This window comes from Oryza brachyantha, chromosome 5 (genome assembly GCF_000231095.2).
Source record: "Oryza brachyantha chromosome 5, ObraRS2, whole genome shotgun sequence".
In the NCBI taxonomy this organism is placed as follows: Eukaryota; Viridiplantae; Streptophyta; class Magnoliopsida; order Poales; family Poaceae; genus Oryza; species Oryza brachyantha.
The window spans coordinates 4,017,943-4,043,291 of record NC_023167.2 but is presented as its reverse complement, the minus strand read 5'-3'; the positions used below and the strand labels follow the sequence as shown (position 1 = coordinate 4,043,291).

At 39.3% G+C, this 25,349-nt stretch overlaps 2 protein-coding genes across 2 annotated transcripts; one reads left to right on the top strand and one right to left on the bottom strand.

The window, feature by feature from the left end:
• The first annotated feature begins 7,134 nt into the window (after positions 1 to 7,134).
• LOC102716218 (1-aminocyclopropane-1-carboxylate synthase 7-like) lies at positions 7,135 to 8,875 on the top strand. Its single transcript, XM_040523911.1, has 4 exons — positions 7,135 to 7,314; positions 7,422 to 7,541; positions 7,685 to 7,845; positions 7,981 to 8,875. The coding sequence occupies exons 1-4, from the start codon at positions 7,138 to 7,140 to the stop codon at positions 8,873 to 8,875; spliced, it is 1,353 nt and encodes a 450-aa protein (XP_040379845.1). The 5' UTR covers positions 7,135 to 7,137.
• Positions 8,876 to 15,703: 6,828 nt separating this feature from the next.
• LOC102719955 (lysine-specific demethylase JMJ703) lies at positions 15,704 to 24,930 on the bottom strand. Its single transcript, XM_006654076.3, has 13 exons — positions 24,692 to 24,930; positions 24,446 to 24,531; positions 21,515 to 21,852; positions 21,339 to 21,416; positions 21,180 to 21,257; positions 20,606 to 21,073; positions 20,049 to 20,273; positions 19,726 to 19,887; positions 18,833 to 19,201; positions 17,320 to 18,754; positions 17,013 to 17,116; positions 16,737 to 16,934; positions 15,704 to 16,419 (listed from the first exon to the last, which is right to left on the bottom strand). The coding sequence occupies exons 3-13, from the start codon at positions 21,848 to 21,850 to the stop codon at positions 16,156 to 16,158; spliced, it is 3,717 nt and encodes a 1,238-aa protein (XP_006654139.1). The 5' UTR covers positions 21,851 to 21,852; positions 24,446 to 24,531; positions 24,692 to 24,930; the 3' UTR covers positions 15,704 to 16,155.
• Between the last annotated feature and the right edge of the window lie 419 nt (positions 24,931 to 25,349).

The following is a 25,349-nucleotide window of genomic DNA, read 5'->3' as shown; positions in this document are numbered from 1 at the left end:
TTAGGGTTTGGAAAAGAGGAGATGGTTGTGAACCGTTTGATCAACATCAATGGTCCAAAATTCAATTATCCTTTCCTTCCTAAAGTGTAGGGCACTTTGCTATTTCCTTCCACAACCATATTTATTGGCCAATGTATAGCCCAAGTGCCCTCAAACCCAATAAACTTATCTTGGCCCAATATAACAATTTTTTGATCTATGGCCCAATATAACATTGCTATATAGTTTGGTTTGCACAACCCATAAAAAAAGCCAGGCCCAATAAATAACCAAAGGGAATGCCTAAGAATAGTATAATGTTGAGTCTAGTTGTGCCCTATTCCTGATGATTCATGGAGAATATAGCACCATATCACATGAACAATATCAACTATACAAGAAAAGGAGCCTCGGCTCTAGAGCTTTTTGCAACCCTCTGGACTTAAGAGGGTACATGATATTTTTTTACATGTTATCTCCCAGTAAGATCTTTTTTAGATAATGCATGGATAATCCGGCTTTGACTTGAAAAGAAGCTGCAGCCACTTATTACAATCACTTATTACAATAAGATAGAAGATATCAATATGTAACTCCACTTATGAAGCTGAAAAACTCTATGCATTATGATAAAAAAAAGGAATGTTCTCGTATAAGATACTCGCTTTAGTGCACTAAATTGAACTCTCACTAAAAACATAAATATTGGCATTGAAAATATTTTAAAGTTTTCACTTAGATACATCCACAATACGTTTCAAAGGAGGCCTGGGATTAAGTACTTGTTCTTTTTCGTCATTGTTTCGAGACTCTGGCCGGTTGCTACTCGTATATCATCAGCATGTTATGAATGTCAACTGTCAAAGCAAGCGCCTAATGTGGGTACACAACTTGCCTGACAGAAGTGATAGCTGGTTTTTCCGTAGATAGATATGAGATTATTCGAACGGTTGAAAAAAAAGGAGTGAATAATAGTCATCCATAGAGCACGCCAAACTTAACGTGTTTTGAAGTATTGGATATATATTACAGCAAAAAAAATCAATGGCTGTGAAATATCACTTTTTGCCAGGTACAAGGAGTATAAACATATGAAACATGCATATGTGTACCTTGACGAAATGGTGTAATTGATTGTAAATATGTTCTGAAGCTACTCTCGGTCATTTAATAGAGAATTATTTCAGTCCAACAAAAAGTAATAAAAAATATCTTGATGTACCGGTATCTTATGGTACCAAATCGTTTCTGATCGTTGGATCTAATAGTGCACATCATACTCAGCTAGATCCAACGGTGAGAAATAATTTGGTACCTCGAGGTATATTTTGTTGGACCAGAGCAAATCTCTTTTTAATAAGGCTAAATTAACAGATCGACATGCATATAATCCTAATACCGGGGTTTCTAGAAGAAGAAGGAGGGCTAGCTGCAAGAAGCTAGATAAGTGGCTACATGCAGTTCATGAGGTTCGTCAAGTTGAGCTTGGAAACCCTATCTACCAGCTTGGATATATATACATACAAATTAAGAGATAAACACGGTATGCAAAAGATATATAAATTTGCACGTTTGCCAACTCGAGACAACACGGATTCTGGTCGGCATGAGGTTACCATCAGCAGCTATAGGTAGCATGCATGATAGAGCATACTTAATTAGTGTGCAAGTCAATTAGCAAGATGGAAGCTTCTAAAACACAGTTAAGCACCACCCTTGCTTAATTTGCTTCTAAAAAGGAAGTATTCAGACACATACATTCCTTGATTGTTACAGAAGCCTTGATGGATTTGACTCTATCTTGTGATCCTAAATAAAGCTTGAATATATTAGAAGATGTGTTTTGAAACTCAGCTGTAACTTAACTGTGTGTTGCCAACTGTTTTGGTATATACTATTCAAAACTGTGTGCTGTGTCAAGAGTAATAAATATGAAATAAAATACTCACAGATAATAAATGGACCTTGCAAATAAAAAGAAAATGTTGTAGAAAAATCAATCATATTTAGCATCAAATGTATCATACTTCTATGAGCTGCTAGTACGCTACTATCTTCGTCTACTTTACACCATCGTTTTTTTTCCATTGACTTTTAATTTCTCCAATAAAAAAAGTATTTGATATCAAGAGAACTAAGCTCAATTCTTCCAACATCAAATAAATTTCACTGAGGGCCTCTTTGCTTTGAAAGAATTTTGAAGAAAAAATAGAGGACTTGAACTGTTTCCTCTGAAAATTAATAAAATTCCTTTGTTTTGAAGAGGGCCTGAAAGGCCAGGGGAGTATACCATATAACCTCTATTAATATGTATCAAATGAGTTCTATTAGCCTAGAACAGAAAAAAAAAGAATAAAACCATTAAAGAGAGCAATTTTATCATCTTTGAGAAGGTACCAGAAGGTATCACTGTTTTTCATATAAAATTTAGTATATCTTGATACCTTAGATACTAGAAGTTATCAAATTTTACATAGAAAACAGTGGTATGTCATGGTATCTTACTCAAGGATAAAAAAAATGCTCATTAAAGATAGTTGGCATCTCAGTTGGAATGACCCAATTCAAATTACTTTAGCAAGGGTCATATCTGTGGAAGTATATAGGACATATGTTAACACGTTCAGACCGCGTGATATTATATCCAAGATGCATAACTTACGCGTTTATAATTTTAGCACCTAATATATATTCAGCTTATTTAATTTCTGACCAAAGAATAGCTAGCTAACAATCTGTACTCAGGTTTGCACCAGTGAACACATAAGGCCACATCTGAAAACGCTCTGACCTTTTCCATATAATCAACAAAGTATTATAAAGTCAAGAAAATTCCGCTAAAAGTACATTTTTTATGATTTAATTCCATACATTTTTCAATAGGATAAGACACACATGCATTGAACATTGATCCAGTACGTGACTATGATCGATCGCTAGCTGTGCCTGAGCAATATAACACATCTTGGCACCCCTGAAAGCATCACACGGTGAGAACACCAACCATGACAGTCGCACGCAAATATACGAGTTTTTATTAAAAAATTACAAATATATATATATATATATATGGCAGACAGACAGTGGCGGAGCCAGCATCATTGTCTAGCCAAGGCATTGAAGTAGGGCTGTCAACTCGAGCTCCTAACAAGCCGAGGCTGAGCCTAATCCAAAGCTCGCGAGTTTTCTCGAGCCGAGCTCGAGCTTCTCACGAGATTACACATATATGTTATCTTTATTTTTTACTTAATAAGATAGTATATTTTTTGATCGGAAGACAGTGAGGGAAGCCTCCATAGTAAAGGGATTTTATAAATAAAAGGGTCAGAAGACCCAAAAAATCAGGTTACAAAGTGTTGATCCATGTTTGTACAATAAGTTGATGCGCATCATTTAGCCTAGGTAAATGTAGAGTAAGATCCATTCGCAAATTATATTAAGAATAAATATTATATATTTAAATGATAAATTAATTTGTATTGGTATTATATATTGATTTTAAATCTTATTTATAATTTATTTAATGTGATTGACTTGAAATTATTGCTTTTGTTAAAAATTATCATCAAAACAACTATATCTTATAATCAAATCAAATCGAGCTTAAGCCGAGCTCGCGAGCATAACCGAGCTTGAGCCGAGCCTGTAGAAGGGCTCAAAGTTTTAGTAGGCTCAATTTGAGCTCGGCTTGTTGACCGCCCTACATTGAAGTGCTTATGTTTGTTCATGATCAACAATCTTTTACCCGTGTTACACTGCAAATACATTGAAAACACCAGCGATTAATTCTGGGCAGTGGGAGGTGGCCCCGCTCTTGATGACGGGATAAGGGCACGTACAAGGCGTCATAGTTAGCCGTAGACATGCAATGATTTTTTGCAAAAAACACCCCCACGACGTGCAGCTACTGCCCAGCCGTCGCTTCATTTGTCTACGGGTTGTGCTCGTGTTCCCAGGCAAATCGCCGAAGAAGCCGACCGTTGTACGCCACGCTGCCAGAAACGGCAGAACCAAAGGATTTGTTGTGCGCTGATCCACCTGTTGCTTTTGCGCTCTCTCTCTCTCTTTTTTTTTGCCTAGTGTGAACGGTTCAAGTACCATTTTTTTCAAGCGTGAACTCTATTGTGTGCACGTGAACTTAAGTATATCAAGTTTGAACTATCATATATCAAGTGTGAATTATTTCAATATATTATGCATTCTCTCGTGTATGCAACAAAATAGTTAACAAAGATCAAATATGCAATAGATCATCATGATTTCTGTGTCAAAGGTTGAATTAAACATCTTGCAGACAGCTAAACAGACGACTCATTGTACAAACTATCTATTTATGTTGTCTATTTATGCTAAAGAGACGGCATCTGTCTACACTGTTATACTTGCAGTAAGAGCATTCCCAACCTAATGACTAGGATGGTGTCTATAGCATTAAATAAGTTGCCACCTAGGATGAAAAATGATGTGAAAGTGAATAAATGAGGAAAGAGAATGAAAACATGTCTTGCATGAGACATGGTTTCTACACATCATTCAAGATATCATGTGAGATAAGTAGCATTAAATTTAAGTGTGGAATAGTAATGTTTGCATTGAAAAAGTAGTGTCTAGTACTAGTTTCTTGATGATAGAAAGTTTATATAGAAACCATATCTAGTGTCATGGGTTGGGAATGCCCTAAGAGCAAGAGTAATACTGGGCTTGCCCATCGAGAAGAGACGAGAGAGAAATTTAGCTCTCATTGTACAACCAAATTTAGAATTTTACAATATAATTTAGAATTGTTTTTTTAGGGAGCGGGTGTTATTATAGTCTATTTTCTAGGATTAGCCTTTAAATTACAAATAATACCATAGGATTACTATTGTTTATCGATGTTGAGAACTAAAACCATATTCTCAGCTAACACTTCAAATTTACTACTTGTTGTATTATGTTAGTATTGTTTATTCATGTAACTTCGGAGCATATATGGTTTATGCAGTATATTAATTTACATGTAAAATAATATCCAAAGAGCCCATAGCACGAGTTTGCCTATGTTCCTTGAAATTGTAGAGCGGCCCTGGTCAACCAGTTTTAACATTTTTTCTATCCCTGCAGTTTCACACCGTCTGAAATAACCCATTTTTCATATGGGCAAACGGAGGATATCTTCTCTAAATCAATTATTTTAGAAAAAAAAATGCGATACTCTCTGTAATCATAAATATTTGATATTTAAGGCGTCATTTGATCAAAATTGTAAACCTTAACTTTATGTATTATATTAGAACAAATCCATAATATTATGATAGTACTTTGCAATGTAAATGTAGGTGACATTCTGCTATTTTTAAAAATTAAATATTTGAAAAATTATTGATGGTTCAAGTTTTGAAACCTTTACCAAATACCAAATCTTGTGTTATTTAATATTGTCATTATTTGATTTGAATCCGATCCATTTCTTCCCTACTATTGACAGCAATGTCAAAAGTTCACTTGGGCCATGTTTTGACAGCGCCATCAGCCGTATCGTCAACATGGAGCTCAGGGCATTCATAGTGCATGGAGCCTCATTTAGTGGTCTCAGTACATCAAGTAGGATGATGCAACATGGTTAAAAAGTTGTTTTCTCACAGTGCAAGTGCCCTCAAGGAGTAGCTTGAAATATGCATGTCATCCCTTCGTGCTTTGCATTTGAATCTGTTTAGTTTTATAATTTGCATATAAATCCTAAAAATAACATTAAGGACCCTAAGAATTATATACTATTTACAAAAATCCCCCAGACCTACCCATCAGACACCGACACTCTCGAACTCTCCCCATCCCTCATAGCAAGCGTGGATCCGGCGCTCACTCCCTCACCCTCGTCGGCACCACTCCCTCTCCCTCAATCTCACCGGCGTCGCTCCCTCTCCTTCGCCACGCCACTCCCTCTCCCCATCCCCTCCATCTGCGGCGCAGATCGGGGTGGCGCGGATCGGGATGACATGGATTCACGAAGCTGCTGCCGGCGGAGCTCGGGATGGCGTGGATCCGTGCAGCTGTCGCCGTTGGAGCTCGGGACGGCACGGATCGGGGCGGCGGCAGTTGGGAACATCGCGGATCGGGGCACCAGCAGTCGGCGGGGGCTCAGGATGGCATGGATCCGAGCAGCTATCGACAACGGGGCTTGAGATGGCATGTCGACTGTCGGGACCCAGTGGCGCAAATGGACGACGAAGACCGTGGAGTCCAGCTAGGGCACCCCGAGGCAGAGGAACAACCTCCTAGTGCAAGCCCCCGCCACGCCATAGCGCCTTTTCTGTCGAGGATGCACGCATCTTGACAAAGATCCATGAAGCCTGACGAAGGTACGCACCCACGCTCCTCTCCTCTCCGCGGCGAACGGCAGGGACGTGGTGTGGTGAGACCACACGCCATGTTCCCACACTGTGAATGGCCTCAAGGACAAAGCCAGCCCATGCAAGGTAAGCTTCATCACCTTTGTGATTCGGCAATGACGTGGCATCCCTTTTAGCACTGGAGTGATGGCCCATGCTATACTCTAACCTCCAAGTATATATGTATATTAATTTTACTCTCAAAAAGATATTTTACTCTACATTCCACTCAGTGACGGATCCAAGATCCGAAGGTTAGGGGGCTGGTTACCTTCTTCCTTCTTCAGCCCCCTCTCTTCTCTCCCCTCCTCCCTCTGAATGTAGGGGGGCTGCCCCGCCAGCCCCTCGCTAGATCCGCGCCCGGATTCCATGGTAAATATAAATCTAGATTTACATGCACTCACAGAGCTGCTAATTAATCAGATTTAATTATAGTCAAAGGAAAAAAACAAAAAAAATGTATAGTCAAATGACCATCTAATCATTGACGCATAATAGAAGTCCAACACAAAACTTCCCTTACCATTACTTTTTAATCCATTTAAAAATTGGAAGTCTTCAGCTGATGAATTCCTCACCCCCAATCTTGGCATTTTCACACACACAAAAATGCCTATATATGTACTAATCACAAGTCCAGTGCTCTTCTTGCAACAGCCAGCCTTTGTCCAATTGGCACCATTAATTCTTAACCCCAAAACCTGCAACCTTCTTGGAGAGAAGAGGTGTCAGCAGCTACTCCCAACTACTGTACGTCAACGTACCCTTCTGCCGATCACAAAACCCCATGGGTGGCAGGCTGCTTCCTTCTTCCCCGGAGCCCTCACTGTCAGACATGGCGATGTCGCCGGCGCACGGCGAGGACTCGCCCTACTTCGCAGGGTGGAGAGCCTACGACGAGGACCCCTACGACCCCATCGCCAACCCTCGAGGCGTCATCCAGATGGGCCTCGCAGAAAACCAGGTGAGATAACATACATGATCTTTGCTGTGTGATTAAGCATTTAAGCTTAGCCAAAAACGCATCGTTTCGAGGCGTATCGATCGCTAAGACGCGTGTTCATGGTGCAGGTGTCCTTTGATCTTCTGGAGGAGTATCTCAAGGAGCACCCCGAGGTGTCGGATTGCAGCGCCGGGTTCAGAGAGAACGCCATGTTCCAGGATTACCATGGCCTGAAATCTTTCAGGAAGGTATAGATGTGAATTGAGATCAAAGGAAGAACATGGAATGATATGTTTGTATGTGAAGATATGTTTGTATGTGAATGCATGGTTTCTTGATCGGTGAGATATAAGTGTTTGTTGTTGACTGTGGAGGTGACTTGTGATGGTAGGCAATGGCGAGCTTCATGGAGACGATAAGGGGAGGCAAGGTGAGGTTCGACCCGGACCGCATCGTCCTCACCGCCGGCGCCACCGCCGCCAACGAGCTTCTCACGTGCATCTTGGCCAACCCCGGCGATGCCCTCCTCGTCCCTACCCCTTACTACCCAGGGTGATGTGTATATATATATAGGAGTTAGCTCGTGAACACTAGCTGTTCGACCCATCGATCGCCATGGCTGCGGCTTGGGTGTGGATCGTGTCGTCGTCGTGTTCTGACATGGATGCACGTCGTCGCTCGGTGCAGGTTTGACAGGGACTTGAGGTGGAGGACCGGCGTGAGCATTGTCCCGGTGCGGTGCGACAGCACCGCCGGGTTCCAGGTCACCGCCGGCGCGCTCCAGGACGCGTACGACGCGGCCGTGGCGGCCAGGACGCGCGTCCGCGGCGTGGTCATCACGAACCCGTCGAACCCGCTCGGCACGACGGCGGAGCGCCCCGCCCTCGATGGCGTCCTCAACTTCGTGGCGCGCAACGACATGCACCTCATCTCCGACGAGATATACTCCGGCTCGGTGTTCGCCGCGCCCGACCTGGTCAGCGTGGCGGAGCTCGTCGACGAGCGCCGCCGCCGCTGCGCGGGAGAAGACGGCGGCGGCGGCGACATCGCCGGGCGCGTCCACGTGGTGTACAGCCTCTCCAAGGACCTCGGCCTCCCGGGGTTCCGCGTCGGCGTGGTGTACTCCCACAACGACGCCGTGGTGGCCGCGGCGAGGCGCATGTCCAGCTTCACGCTGGTGTCGTCGCAGACGCAGCGGACGCTCGCCGCGATGCTGTCCGACGCGGCGTTCGCGGTGGCGTACGTGCGCTCCAACCGCCGCCGCCTCCGGGAGCGGCACGGCCACGTGGTGGCCCGGCTGGAGCGCGCCGGCGTGGCGTGCCTGCGCGGCAACGCCGGGCTGTTCGGGTGGGTGGACATGCGGCGGCTGCTCGACGAGGCGACGGCCGCCGGCGAGCTGAGGCTGTGGCGGCGGGTGGTGGCGGAGGCGAGGCTGAACATCTCGCCGGGGTCGTCGTGCCATTGCCAGGAGGCCGGGTGGTTCAGACTGTGCTTCGCCAACATGAGCTTGGAGACGCTCGACGTCGCACTCCATAGACTGAGCTGCTTCATCAGCAAATGGAACAAACCAATAACGCAGTAGAAAATCACGCACAAGAAAAACAATATACTCTATCATACTTCTCCGATTTTTTTAATTGATGCAGTGGACTTTTGAATTTACGTTTGATTATTTTTCTTATTCAAAATCTTTGTCTAAATATGCAAAACTATAAATCATACCTAAAGTTACTTTACTAATAGATCAAATCATAACAAAAATATCAATAATTATTTTTTTAATTAGACGAGGTTAAACGTATCTTGATTTTTGTTCTTTTTGAAATTCATTATGGGGATGATGGAGAAGTGAAGCTCGATAGATGATATATCTGTGGATGTTGGATGATTCTTTTGATGATGGTAACATCAATTTTGTAAATTCGTGATCTGTTGAATACATGCAATTTTTACTTTCTTAGTTTGGTTCGTCTGTAGTAATTTCTTTTGTGCTTACATGGATGTGCAACAGTGCAAGAACATACATATAGATATACTTTTTTTTTTTAATGGAAAGGAGACATACGAACTTCGTGTCTTTTACTTCATCCGATTTTTTATTTGACTTCTTGACTTCTGTAGTAATGTTTGACCATTTATTTTATTTATAATTTTCATATAGATATAAAAATTATAAGTTATGCTTAAATTTGTTTATACTAAATCAAATCACCATAAAACAATTAATAGCTATATTTTTTTTAACAAAATGGATGGTCCAAAAGTTAGTGGCATCAACTAAAAAAACTGAGGGAGTAATTTGCTGGTTGGCTAGGCGCAGCTAATATTTTAATTTTATAACTTTGTCCGTATAATTGATTTTGATTTGTTTCTAATTATAGTTTATTTTCCAGTAAAGTCCATTTAGTCACTAAGGTATAAGTTTTGCGCTTAAATTACTTTTGGTCATTTAGTTTACTTTTTCATAATTTATCAGCCTTGGATCGAACAATTGTATGCTACACTCCATTATATTTTACATGAATTATATTCAAATAAGCCACAGAATACGAACTAGCTGTCACTCTACTCTAGAATGCACGTTAATTGTTCTAACAATGTTCAGACAAATTAGCTATCACATAGTGAAAATGATCACCAAGTTTAGTGAAGCAGTTATGGCCTCTCGTATAGTCGCTCACACTCATTGACACTCATTTTACCCATAACCATACTATTACCAGTTACCACAGGTTTAGAAAGGTACTGGAGGTTTATGTTCGTTCTTTGTTACTAGCTACTAGCTGTTTAACTCTGTTATTTATTGTTTGTCAATTTGTTTAGGAAAAGTTCAATTGTGAGAGCTGATATAGATATTTTTTTAGACACTGTGCAAACATATGAGCTTATATATACGCATGCATATTTATCCTTCTGAACAAACACACACACCCTGTCCCTACGAGTACATTTAGATATCTTAATGTTAGCAAAAACAACACAAACATCATGACGTCGATGAGTGTGTAACATATTACTAAAAATATATAATTGGTCATAAATACGAGCACCCATGTCAAGTCCAAGACTTTAGCCAGATGAACATGTTTCATCACAACTAAGAGCATGTATAACGACTCAGGCTGCAGTTGTCTATTTAGCACACAACAACAACAAAATACATAGATTGTATAACAGTTTAGACAATTGTTATCTGTTTAGACAAAATACATACGTGCATACATGATCAAACCGGCAGCTCCTCCATACAACGACAATTGACTGTTGACTCCATGTGTGGGAGCACACGTCACTGCCATCGCTACGAAACGATGACAACCATCTTTTTCTTCGTTCAATGCTATTCATGTAAGCGACTTTTGTCTCGGTGACAACACAGAAACAATTGTCGTCTCGGGCATTGTACGTGCCCTAACGAGCTGAGTTACGTTCAATTTGGATAATTGATATAGCTTTGGTTGTCTCAAAATTGTAATTTTGTCAGATTTGAAAGTTGTACCTGTGATGATTCTTGTGCAGCAATTTAGTTGAGAGTGTGCATGCAGAGGTATTTCACAGACACTGCATATTTGATAATGGATACACGCATGTTCTCTAGCTTAATTTTATTAGGGAAAAGTACGAAAGTTGATTTAGTTTTAGATTGTTCCACCGTATATACTACTGCCCTCACTAAAAAATAATGACGTCTTTGAGGTGTGACGTTGACCATATTTATTCATTGGAATAAGTTATAAAATCTAATAGTAGTAAGATTATAAGATTAAGATAGTTCATTCAAGAAAATCTATACACATACTAGTATCGTTTTTACGTTTTCAACTAAGTATTTAAAATTTACTGATAGCAAAGAAACAAAAGTATGAGTGGAAGAAAAATTTATTAGAAAAAATTTAAAATTTAATGATCTTGGCAGTGTTGGAGGGTGCTCATGCTGACCATATATTAGAATAAATTAATGTCCACATATATAGTGGTCAATGGTCTTCTGAAAGAAGACAAATGAACTGCTACTATTCATATTCTTGGAGCTCCAAGAAAGCCTGAAAAATCAAGACCCGATTGGCCCTAACCAACTACATAATTTTGTCAGCGATTGAAGTTAGCTAGCTTGGCATAACAAGAAGCCCTTCTGTCTGCCCAACAACCACACATGCACCAAATCGTGTGTGATTCAGTTAGCTTAACTTTAGGAGTCTCTTAGAACAGATACAATAGCAGGCTATAAGTATATTTTAAAATGATAAAAAAAGAGAGAGAAGAACAATGGGCTACATATTTATAGCCAGCTATAGCACAGACTCCAAGGCATACATGTGTGTATGACAGGTGGGGCTGAATATTAATGTGTAGTATATGACTATTGTATGAATTGACTATTAAGTTGGTTATAGATAATTTGTAGGTAGCAGTTGGCTATACTATTGAACTTGCTCTTGCTCCGTCCGAAACTTTGGCAGACAATTAATTAAGAAAGCAACACAGACAAAATTTTCGTCTGATTATTAATTTGAATCATGTATATTGTACGCATCAATCGTCTGTAGGATATGCATGATGTATGAACAAATCTAAAAAGGATTTTTGGTGAGTGCGCTAGAGCCTATAATTAAGTTTGTAAAGTGTGACATAAGGTATGCGTGACAATGCATGATCAGTGTGGATGTGTTTGCATTGTTGGCTAATGCGTGTGTGAACACAGAGAGATGTCACTACTGTTCATGCATAGGTTGTGTGCTTGCAATGCAATTAATCGTTTTTATAAAAATTAAAATGTTTTAAGGTCAAATAGGTTCCAACTGGAGCCAACACTGCTAGAAATTTATCCAACCTAGATACAATAATTATTTATTTATATACTGTGAGGGAGATAAATGCCGTCATATGGTGAGTGTTGACAACAATATCAATGAGTTTTGCTGAGCCTAGCTCAAGCTTCTGACTTTCCATAGCTTTTATTGTTTATTAGCCTAGTTTATTAATAAACTAATATACAAATAAATATTAGTATCTATCTGTACAATTAGCATGTGTTAATAACATATATTTATATTGGTCTTTTATCTAATCTTTTTATTAATATGGTTAATTTGTACTACCTCCGTTTCATAATGTAAGACTTTCTAGCCTTACCTAGATTCATATGAATGCTAATGAATCTTTACATATATAAAAATTATATACATTCATTAATTGATGAATCTAGGCAATACTAGAAAGTCTTATATTGCGAAACGGAGAGAGTACTTATCAAGAGATTATAATTAAAAGAGTAAAGTACATGGCCGGTCCTTAAACTTGTAGCGCGGTACCACTTAGATGGCCGGTCCTTAAACTTATAGCGCGGTACCACTTAGGTCCATAAACTTAGAAATTGCATGTTTAGGTCCATGAACTCGTTTTAACGTATAAAATCATAGACCTAGATGGTACACTAAAACAAGTTTATGGACTTAAACGTGTATTTTTTAAGTTTATAGACCTAAGTGGTATAATACCACAAGTTTAAGGACCGACCATATACTTTATTCTTATTAAAATATAAATACTTTTGCAGTGATAATCAAGCTCAGCTACCGAGCTTGAACTCGGCTCAAAAGTGTAATAGAATCAGCTCAAGCTCGGCCCCCTATGTGTAAGATGTATGGAAGAGATTTTTTTTAAAAAAAAAGTTTGATTTTTGAACTGAAGAGAGGTAACAAGATAAAAATTGATTTATTTTGATTTCGAGAAGTTGATTTATTCCGGTACAAGGGAGGGAGTAACTCAAATGCCATAATATATATGTATTGAGGTAGGTAGGTAGCTACTGCCCGATTGTATCGTCCAACGCAGATGCTTTACGAAGGTCATGTATTGGGATAGTGCTGAGGTCATGCGCGATTTCATGCTTGGATTACGTACTTATTATATATGCATAAGGGTTAGGCTTGCATTTGTATTTTAACAGGCTTAATTCTTTAATTTGTGAGGCTGAACACCATTTGTTAATTACTACTAAGTGCTATCTCCGTACATAGATATAAGAGATTCGGACAATAAATCTGAATAAATATAGTTTTGATTTATCGCTGGAATTTCTTATATTTAAGGATGAAAGCAATATGCCATCAACATTAGGTTAGCCATCTATTTAGGGTTAGAATATTATAGATAATTGCTGCCTCCAGTCATGAATATATGAAATTTAGGGTCAGATTTGGTTAAACTTTAACTACCTATAATAATATCTAAAATGTTTGGTTTTATTTGAAGTTTAAGATAGCATCCGGTCTGATATCTAAAACTTTGAAATTACCAATTCTTAAAATACTTCGGTTTTAAAAAAATATTATGACAGATTTTCTGAAAATAATATTAAGATATTATTTTTTTAATATAATATTGATGGTCAAGGGAAAACAAGTGTTATGTGGTGGTGTCGTGTACGTATAACGTAATCCATATAACCTTAACTCATGATGTATGTTCGTAAATAGCATGTCTCTTTAGTGTGCGTTAGGAGTGCATTTGCAGATGCATTTCAGCATGTTTTATAGCAGATATGAATGTGACCTCTAATTTTATCTAGGTAAGCAACTTATAAATTCAGAGTTAACACATAAACTCTACTCTATATTGAGTGCACTAATTTTAACTATTAATTAACCAATCTACTCTTTATCTTTTTATCCTGCATATTGTGGAGGCTACTCCTTGCACGAGGGGTGGCTCATTCTCTCCCCTCTCTTATCTCCTCTATCTCGCCATTTAATCATACATAATATCTTAGAGTTTGCGTTAGAGTCTGATAGTACCTGCTCTAAGGCCATTCTCAGTGTACGGTTTCTCGCGTTGTTTTCAATCGTGCCATGTCATCAGAACATATTTAAGTGGATGCATGAAACATGTGCTCTCAGAGCAAGGCTAATAATATAGCCAGCAAGCTGGTTTTATAAGACACTTTGTAGCATTTTCTCGATTTAAGTTAGCTCTTAATCATTAATATAGAAAAACTTGTCTCGCTCGTATAGTTTCTTTGTTCCTATGGTAGAGCTAGTTGTAAGCTTACAGCTCGTTCTTCTCTCTTTCCTCACATCTCTCCTCCACCTCATCATTTAAATGGCTTACAGCCTACAATTATATTTGCTCTCAATGCAAAATTTTACTTCACGATTTCATAGACTAACATAGCACTTAAATGTTGTATTTAAGTGATCAATAGGAGTTGATTAATTGTATGAAGATGAAACAAATTACTCTTAGTGTATGCTTCAATCTAGTTTCATAATCTTGGTAATTATGTACACAAGTTTCATCTCTATGAAATTAACTCTATCTCTCATCAAAAATTTATGCCACATCACCATTTTTGCCTATGTGGCATGTCATTTAATAAGATTGAATCCTATGTGAAACCCCGCTGAGACCGGCTACGTGTAGTGATATGTGTACTTGTGTATTATGTGACAAAAATAAAACTAATTGTCAAAACTTTAAATGTTTGGTCATATTTATCTTAAAACATTAAATGCTTATGACTATGTACAAGTTACAAACGTGAGAATATTTTTTCCATTATTAAAAAAGTCTCTGATGTTAGCGGTGTGGATGTGATTAGCAATGGCTTCTCATTTCAGTTCTATTTTGACTTATGGAAGTACTCCAAATGATTTGCATAAAATTTGTGATGAGATTCCCAGTCGAATTTATTGACTGTAGTAGGGTTATGGCCAAGCTTCATGAATTCATTCATTTCTCCCTTATCCATGAGAAAAAAACGGCCTTTGTGGAAATTGTGGTCTGACTTTCAAGGAGCATAGACTTTCACCCACAGGTGACACAAGAATCATCTTTATAGGACCATGCTGATCTTTAATTAGGAAGACACATATCTGTCTTACATGTGCCAAAAATTATGTTTGACATATGTAGCCAAGAACCATTTTTGTATTTAACTAATTAACAATCTTGTGATAATTAACTAAGCGTTCCCTCTGGTTTTCGATATATGACACGGTTGAACTTCGAGATATCATGACTGTTTGTCTTAGTAGAAATATATCGCTTGTTTTCTCATTAGAGCTGTAAACACAAATAACATTTAAATTTTCTAATAAAAACGAATGGTGTTATTTATTAAATTTGCACGGAGTAATAAATAGGAATAAGTGTTCGCTCTCATGGCTTTGCTAATGTTTTGGACCGTTGAAACCCAAAATACAGATCTACTTCCCGCAAACCAGAAACAGCCCAGCCATGAAACTCATCCAAGGGAAGCAGTGATGTTGTGCTATTGGGAAATGTTGAGGTAGAAACCAAAATACTGCATATTCTTCTTTGTGAGGGTACCTTCTCCTAACAGTGGAAATTGCTCTCAGCAAAGAACAAACTTTTTATTCGGGAATACAAGAACAAACAACATAAAAGCTTGGATTGAATGTGGCTGCTTCATAGCCATAATGTAACACATGAAGGAACAGAATAACTTGAGTGCCCGCTAGCAGGCTAGCAGCATCACCAAATCACTGTTACAATGAATTACAGATACATCTAACAAGGGACAGCTATTAGACTGTCCAAAGAGATCTCTGAACTAGAAGCAAACCTACTCAACTAGACCAGATGATCACAACATGAGCTTTGACAAAGTATGAGACAGTTGGCTAGCATTTAGGGACACACCTGTATGTACACAAGTCAGTCATTGAACCATCAGTCACCTGAACCGCAGATCTTATGGTATGACACAAAACAAGAATGGAAAGAATGGGCATGAAGGCAACGGGAGAAGCAAAGCCTCAGTTTTACAACTGCTTAACGCCGTCAGAAAAATTTCATGCCATCTAAAGTACAACATCACCCAGCTGGTATTTACCCTTGTTAGTTCCATTGTTTTGCAATCTCCTCTTCGATCATGTGAGCAGCCTGTTGCCTAGAGTTATCATCCATGTTATTATTGTTCATCATCAAACTCCGCAGGACTTGCAATTCATCCCGGTTAGCCCTCTGGATGAGGCCCCTCAGGGCAAGGTGAGATGGAACCTGGGGTAACATATGCCGATTGTTTGGATCCTCAATGACAGCATGTGGCCTTGATCTCCAGTACTCTGTGCAGACGCGATCTCTATCCCGTGCCTCAATTGCCTACAGAAGAATGGCAGGTGTTAAGTTGCAGAATGTCAAAGACCGATGGCTTCAACAAATCGACTCCATGGGGCAAAGCTACAGGCAATCAAAAACGGTTAACAAGCCGCCTATCACAGCAGGGTTGGTCCCAGTCATTCATGCCATCTTAAGCAATATTAAAAAGATAAAAGAGATGGAACACCCTGAAATATATATATATTTCTTTTCGCTGGTAAGAGCAGAAATAACTATTGTAAAAGGGACTTTGCCAATGCTGATATGATACCATTAAGACATAAGATTGATACTGAGGATAACAGACATCAATGTCCCACCTGAACTATCGGAGGTGATAATAACCCAAACATTTCAATACCATCAATTGATCCTGGAGGCTGCAATGCAGGAAGGTTTTGTCTTTCCATATTAAGTTGCCTCCTTATTTCCATGTTCAGCCTTTCACGGACCATGTTCCAGCATTTGGTTGGAGATAAATTAATGAAAACTTCACCTGGACAGTTCTCTAATGTTACCTACAAAAATGCATTGAGAAATAAGATAAATAGATGCTAAGAGAGATATATAGATGCAGCAAAAACACTTAAATTTACCATAAACAGAGGCCCCTGCATCCCAGCATCCAATATTTCAGATATGTAGTATGCCATTTGGATTGGATCCACAATGCTGAAGTACTTTACTCTGCTTCTAAACCCTGCATTTACAAAGCGTACGAAACTATGCATCATTTGTGAGTACAGCCATTGCAGAAAACAACAACATATTTCTACTGACTACTGCTATAGATCAAATACAGCAATATCCATAGACACAAAGACATAACACTAAGCTCCTGGATGACGGAAATTCTGACCTAAAAACTCAAAATTTTATTGAGGTACTCCATGAAATACAAACCTTTAGGGAAGATTGCTTGGCTTGAAGACCACCCCCTCCCTGACAGCACAACACCAATTTCCAGAGGTTCAACAGAACACTTGAAACGGCGCACAACATTGGCTACACGAGGACCCTTCTGTGCACCTCCATTCCTGCCATGAATTTCTAGTGCAGGCTGTGCCATGACAGTTGGATGTCCCCTAGCTCTAGCTTCCACACCTGGTAGAGGTTCAGATGTTCTTTGAAAACGTCCATCGTTTGGTTGCTGATTACCAGAACATGGGGGTCCAAGATGAGCATTGCCTTGAGTAAAACCCCCATATGGATCTTTCACAGCAGGAAGATCTATAAAAGGCTTTGGAGCAGAGGCACTAGGTGATGTTCCATGAGAAGCACTTTGCGTCCATGGGCCAGTTCTGACAAACTGCTGACTTGACACGGTATGGACCTGGCTGCCATCTTTCAGAGTCATAACTGATGCATTAGTCCCTGGTGTTACTGAGACCTGATCCCTGGATGAATGACAATGTGCATTGTAGTCAGATGCCATCAACCTATGAGAACTGTTTGAGCTTTCCAAACTAGACTTCATGCTGGTTCCATCATGAATCGTTGTGGTTGATCTATTTTGAAGCCCACCAAGCAATGGTCTACCATCTCCAGTTCGAGAGGAAGGTTGTATACAACCTTTAGATGCCACCAAGCCTTGCACAATTTTCATGGATGCACTTGAAGTACTAAACAGCCTTGCTGTGCCATTGGAAGGGAATGATTGGCTAGAAGAAACCGACAAGCCTGGTGCAGATCCTTGATGGCCTCCATGTCCTCCATTATATTGCAAACTGTTAGTATCAGAATTTGCTGTACAGGGTAACTCATTTCTTACACCTGGCTCCTTTAATGTTGAAATATTCTCTGATTTCATTTCCTCCGCAGAAGGGCACACATTTATTGTCTGCGGGCTAGCTATCTCCGTGATCTTGTTTCCTTCATCTTTCTGTTCGTTGCAAGCAAAAGAGGGAACCAAGGATACTGCTGATGCCTGTGACATGTATGACCTTCTTGGACCATCAGTTATTCTGCGAACAGTTTTGGAATCTTGAACCTTTTCTCGTTTGACACATGAGCTCAAACTTAATCCAAGATCAGAGACACCCCATCTATGGATGGCACTTAATTTCCCCCCTAAAGCATCAGCTAAGATATTTAGCTCATTGACATCATAGCGGAATAGGAAAAACCTTTTCTCCCAGTCACATGAGCAAAGTTGCTTCACATGTGCAAGGCAAGCATATTTCTCTGGGCAACATGAACAGCCAGAAGCAGAAAGATGTAAATCGTAGTAGCACAAAGCACATTCCCTATCAATGGAATCAAACTCAGCATCCATTTTCCTGGATTGAGATGTAAAGCTTAAAGTTTTCCTTTGTGCCAGCTCTGTCTCAATTCGTGCCTGAACAGGGAATATTAAGAATAAGATTCCTCTGAGTTTTAAACAAACAACATTATACATATTTTAACTGGATTTTACCTTAAGAGCCTTGCATATAGTGCTATCAGCTCCACATATACTCTTCCACCTCACGTTGTCAGCAGTATTCCTCTTGAGGAATAGGATATCCCACTGAGCTCTTATTGCTTCTCTTGCAGCCCCTAACAATAACTTATCATGAGAAATAGTTATTTTCCTAGCTTGTTCACGATAAAGCTCTACAGCATTCTGTCCAATTGGCAACCAATCAATAGGAGCCACATTAACAGCTTCGGCACAATTGAAGCCACAATTGAAACCAGCATGATAGGCCCTTGGGAATGTCAAGACAAACTCGCCCTCATGCTGAACACATCGGTATACTTGTACTCCTTCAGATTTCAGTAGTGATGGTGAAAACTGGGTAACCTGAAGTAGAGGTTGTCACAACAGAACATATAAAAAATGCCACTCATAGACATCATAGCAAACACAACCCATATCACATCATTGTTTTCATAATCTTCTGTCTATATTCATAGAACATAATGCTAGACAATCAGACAAATCATTTCTTTATGGCACACAGAGACAATTAACATGCCAGTGCTGTTTTACACATGGTGAGCTCTTGCCTTAGAAAGATGTCTACAGTTAGATGATTTAGTGGTGATATGGTAAATAGAGAGAATTGAAAAGGTATTGGCTGCTGGCATACTACCATAATACGAATGACATAGGAAAACGATGTTACAAGGAAATATGCCATCTTTTGTACAGAACGATAGAAAATTATCTCTCATATAACTTCCATAAATACATCTCATGTGACAATTTTAAGTAGCTCCCCGTATTCACTGATATCACACAGTCTATCAAGCATTAGTTATTACTAGATGTAAAAGGGTTCCTTCCCAAGGCATAAACAGAAAACTACCAATCAAGAAACTCACCAGGTTGTGTAGCAAATCAGGCTGCTCCTCAAATAAGTCAGGTAGATGTTTCCTCATTGAAGATTCCAAATTCACGGCATCCTTTCCTGGGACCCCATACCACATCTTTGGGGCACCCCAATGCATGTAGTTTAGCGAGTATAAGTGATGATCTTCCACATGCTGTTAGTACACATAACACAGTTGAGTGTAACAAACCTTAGGCTATAATAATAACAAATTTGGAATGTCTGAAACATCAAGTAGCACAGTTTACCAAGAAAAAAATCAAGAAGCATAACTAGAACAGCAAGTCATGAAAAGCAATATCACACGTGTCTTACCCAGCAGAATGATGAAAAACACATGCCAACATACACCCAAGGCACTAAAACACCAGAAATGTCACCGCCCTCAAAAGAAAGAACTGAACCTTGCAGTCTAGGCAAGTTATTTAGATTCCAACCAGACTGTGCATATTTATCCTCAACATCAGATTTTGTCTCAGGAGATAACTTTGGGAAGCCGCTGCTGAAAGTTCCAGTCTCCAGATCAGCACCATATATCACCTAGATGATACAACATATCCTCTTATAAGTAAGAACAAGACAATATGTAGTTGCACAGAGACAATCCTACACAATACAACACTTATGCAGTTACAGTAATACAGTTCAGCTCATAAAGTCTATATGCAAATGATATCACCATGTAAAAATAGCACTAATTGATAGCATATACAGCAGGGCAATCCATAACTTAATTGGAAATTCTTCAGCAGGGCCATAGTCTGAGAGCACATATGTGAAACTTACGACTAGAACATTTTTGACAGTTTAACTGAGATATAAATTGCAAGGACATTGGTATAATCTTTTGAGAGTCAACATGAGCTCAGTACCTCTATCTCTTCTGTGGGCCTCTCAACTATGCGCCAGTACTCGCCTTCAATCTCTTCCACTGATGGTACTGAATCCATCGATGTATCTTTCCTAAAATACTGCTTGCTGAAATCATCTGCGTATTTCTGAAATGTCTGTAATGTGAACTCTGGCCCAGGTTCAAATCCAAATCTCTCTGGGTTTTGCTGCATCCCAATCTGAGTGTCACCAATGGCACTGTCCTCTTCTGGCTTTGAAAGCTTTCTTCGCTTCATCATTCCGCCTCTTTTGCTCTTTTTTGATGATTTACGGTTTTGGAGCTTGTCAACCTTTTGTACCCGAGTAGAAAATTTAGAGCCTTCCCATATACTCTTATCTTTAAGAAGACATGGAGGCTTCCATGAAGATGGTGGGACAATACGACAAATACCATATGGTTCCGCCATTGGCCGTATACTCTCAATGTATTTTAGAGTGTCTTCAAATTCCTGATCCATGAGACAGAATGTAACAAATCTGGGGGTATGATGATAAATTCACAAAGGTCACAGTCCTAAATACAATATGGTACAACAGTTAGCAAAGGAAAGGTACCTCCTCTGTTGGATAGAAAACAGGAGCCTCATCAAGAACAGGCCTGCGTGCACCAGCAGGATTCCATTTTGCAATAACCTGAATAGTGTGTAGTCGAATAAGAAAACAAAACAACAGTATCAAAGAAGTAGAATAGCAATTTGGTAGTAGATTTTGAACCTTTTGACAGTCACTGCATTCTGCGCATCCTCGAAGTACTCCTTTTGGTAGTTGTCTGCGTCTCGTTGAACTTACATCCTGTCTCCAAAGAATAGAGCAATACCATGGCAAGCATTAACATTGTGTCAAATGTCAGGTAAATGTTGACAAAGAGTAGCTTTTGATAGTACTACAACCTTTTCCACTATTTCAACATCAGAATCTTCATCTGATATATGTTCAAAGCGGCTATAGTCTATTGGGGGTCTGTTACGCAGTGATTTTCTACATGTCTGGCTTACAGAAGTACTGCAAGGCGTGTCACTCCGAGATGCGGCTGAACTGGATTGAAATTCTTCACTTTCTGTTCTGATGCCTTGTATTGCTTGAACAGAAGTAGAGTGAGTATCAGCAGGTTTGGCATCAGTGTGGATTTCCCATAGTGGAAGGGCAGCAAAAGGTCCAAATCCAGGTGGAATTGAGGGTTCATTGTCCTCGTTGAGTGTAGCGGTAATGCACTCTGTCCCCATCATTACTGCATCCAAAGAAAGTTACTTTCATCAGGATACCAAAGAAATTGCTCACTTTTCACTAATTGAGGTGTCGAAAGAAACTTTAACAGTTCTATGTTTTACATATGTAAAGATAGTGCACATTATCACATTTATGTCTTCTTTTTACTAAAAGCAATACTAGCTTAGCATCCAAATAACACAAAATTGTTAAGCATCTTGTATTTGATTGGGGCAATGAAGAATTCAACACATAAGCCACTGTTGCTGATGTGGTTTAAGATCAGCCTTGTCTATCAATGAGACAACATAAACTGCAGATACCGATCAACTACAGCAAAGAACAGGTATCTTAGACCAAAAGACACATCATTACTAATCCAACTAAGATGTAACATGTTGTAACTATACTGGCTTATTATTTTTCTATGTGAAGCTCATCAGAGTGCTCACACATGATTCCTTCAGAAACCAATAGGCATGAACTCAAAGCAGAATCAATCAAGGAGGTCAGAAGATAAGAAAGAGACATTTGCTTGAACCAAGTCTCCAACTAAAACATCAGCCACTAATCCTTTGCTTGAAAGATACAGCCGATCTGCCCATGAATTTGAGCAGCTAACTACAAACACGCACAAAGATCAAACCAAGTCCGAACCCCTGGGGGCACGAGGGTTCCGCTCAACCCCCAAACTCTTTGGGGACAAAAAAAAAAAAGAACTGCTATTAGCTTATTAGTCTCCCTTAAGGTTATCGTCAACGCAAACTAAGCCAGATCCAGAGGAGAACCTATCTAGGGTTCATGACGCAGATTCCAGAAGACGAATAGACGTGCGCGGCCAGAGAGAGGTGGGGGAAAGAGGATGTGGACGGATGGATGGACGGATGCTCACAGGTGGGGATGGACGCAGCACGACAGCGGCCCCCGGCGAAGCCGCGAGGAGGAGCCCGGCCTGCGCCGCCGCGACGCGAGGGAGGCCGCGGCCGCGGAGAGGCTGTCGGTCTCCCTGCCGCGTACGGGAGAGAGGAGACGGAGAAGAGAGAGATTGTATAGTAGGATCAGGGGATTGATCGATACAAGAGGACGGGGGTATTTTGGTCTTTTCAGGTGGCTGCAAAGTTTTGTTCCGAGTATACAATGGTGATTTATTAAGTCACATCACAGAGTACGAGTGATGCTATGATTTAGGCTATGTTCACATCGACGGACTCTAATTATAAACAAATTTCGAAAGACTTGAAACTGCAGGATGAATTTTTAAGTCTAATTATTCTGTCATTAATACATATTAATTATTGTAACAGTTATAACTAATCATATACTACGTATTAATTAATTAGACTTAAAAGATTCGTCTCATGATTCTCTCATAAATATATAATTAGTTTTAATGTTTATGTATATTTAATGCTTCATTTAGATGTTTAAAGATTTAATGCGATATTTTTTTAAAAAAAATTAAGAACTAAGCGTAGCGTTAGTAACTGTTATATAGTGGTATTATAGTAAATTGTTAGTGTCCGTTGGACAAGAAATATACTCGAGTCGATTTTATTATTGTTTTTTCTAAGTCACAATTAGGTTTCTTCTTTTTGATTTTTTTACTGACTAATCTTTTTTTTACTTATGTGTTAAGTTTAAGCTGCTATTTTTCCTTAGAAAAAAATCAAGTATTTCAGTCGTAATTGTCACCCTGAAAATTCTGAAAATTATAGTATAAATCTATGGGGATATAAAGTGATAATAGTAATATAAGATTTGACTATTTTTTTAAATGATAAAGTAAATTTTAGAAACCAAGTATTGTGGTCATAAGATGTAACAAAACCTTGCCCTTGTATAGGTTAAGCATACATTTGCTTTTAAAAAATCTCCTATATAATGTCTATGGAATTTTTAATTATTAATTTTCTAATACAAGCTATTACCTTAGTTATTTCCTAATAATTTTTAAGATATGTCCTTTACCTCTATTAGATAAGGCGGGGTTACGTGTAACTCGTATAACAGAGAACCGGTACTCGCATGCCATGTACTCTACTAATTATGGTTTTTACAACTATTTTGCGCCGTACTCTTATTTATCAATAATTTCTAATATTATTAAAACAAAAGATGTTTTAATTTAAATATCTATTTGAAAGTAAAACGATAAACAAAACAAAATATTAAAACGATTTTACAATATTAGTAATAAGAATATATTCTACTATTATTTATAAAGCAACTAATTTATCGCAGTGACCATAGATCAAATCGAAAAATGCAGTCATTTTTTGAGAAGAGAGAAAAGAAAGGGATCCAGATGCCCTGGAGAGAGAGACTTCTCACCCTATACCCTGTTGCTTTACAACTCTACCGACCTAAAAAAAATCCCCAAATCTGACGATCTGCCCTAAATCAATCGAGACCAAACAACATGAATCCCAATCGATCCCCAACAAATTCCTCTCCAAGCACATCTTATCTTCTAAAGTGCCTACGAATATAGATCCCCAAATTTTCCTCAAATTTACTCCACTGCATCTACATATGAACAGAACAAATCGGAAATCCCCACGAACAGAATCATCAGCAGGACATGCACAAGCAAGAACAGAGGGGGCGGATTTTACCGGTTCTTGCGCGGCCGTGCCGGATCGATCCAGCCCCATCAACCCGTCCTGTTCAAATCCATCGTTCGTTCGATCGACCGACCGACCTGCGTTCAACTACTCATCAATCAATCCATCATCCCAACCTCATCGTTAATTAAAATTCCTCCATAGATCTGAAGTATTTTCAAGTATAGAAGAGAAAAAAAAAAGATCCAGCAACGGATTTTTGCGTGGACACGGGAAAGAGGATTTTGGAGGATTCACCGGCTCAAGTTCTTTCTGTCCCTGCGGCTGCTGCTGCCGCCTGGGATCTGTGCAGGTGAGGTGAGATTGGGGTTTGGTTCTTGCTCACCTCCCCTCCTGCAGCTATGCCAGGTCAGGTCAGGTCAGCTCAGGAAGAAGAAGAAATAGTAGGAGTTGATGAGAGATGGATGAAGTAGAGTAGAGGCAGGTTGGGGACAACAGTGTGGCCTTTTTTTTTTTTTTTTTGGCTTTGGAGATGTGTTGCAGAGAAAATCCTGTGGGTTGGGTTGGGTTGTATTGGGTTTGGGTTAGCTGGTTTTCTTCTTCTTGCTTGCTTGTTTAAACAAGTAGTATAATTATAGACCGTCTTTTACTATCTTTATCCGGATATGATAATGATTTTTATTTGTTCTAAGATAAGGTATTTCTGGTTACGTAGCTGGACATCGGTTCGTCTAGATTGTTTTGGAATATGAGAAGTACTATTTTAATATCGGAATAAATAGCGGTGGTAATGGTAACTTTTAGATAAATATAAAGACGTGGCATTAGCATTATCATGTAATAACGGTTTATTAGAGTGAATAAAACAGTGGCCGCAATGGTAAATTGATAAGGATGGCAATATAATCATTGGTTACCCCATTTTTTTTCTTATGCTTACGTTTATAATCAAATT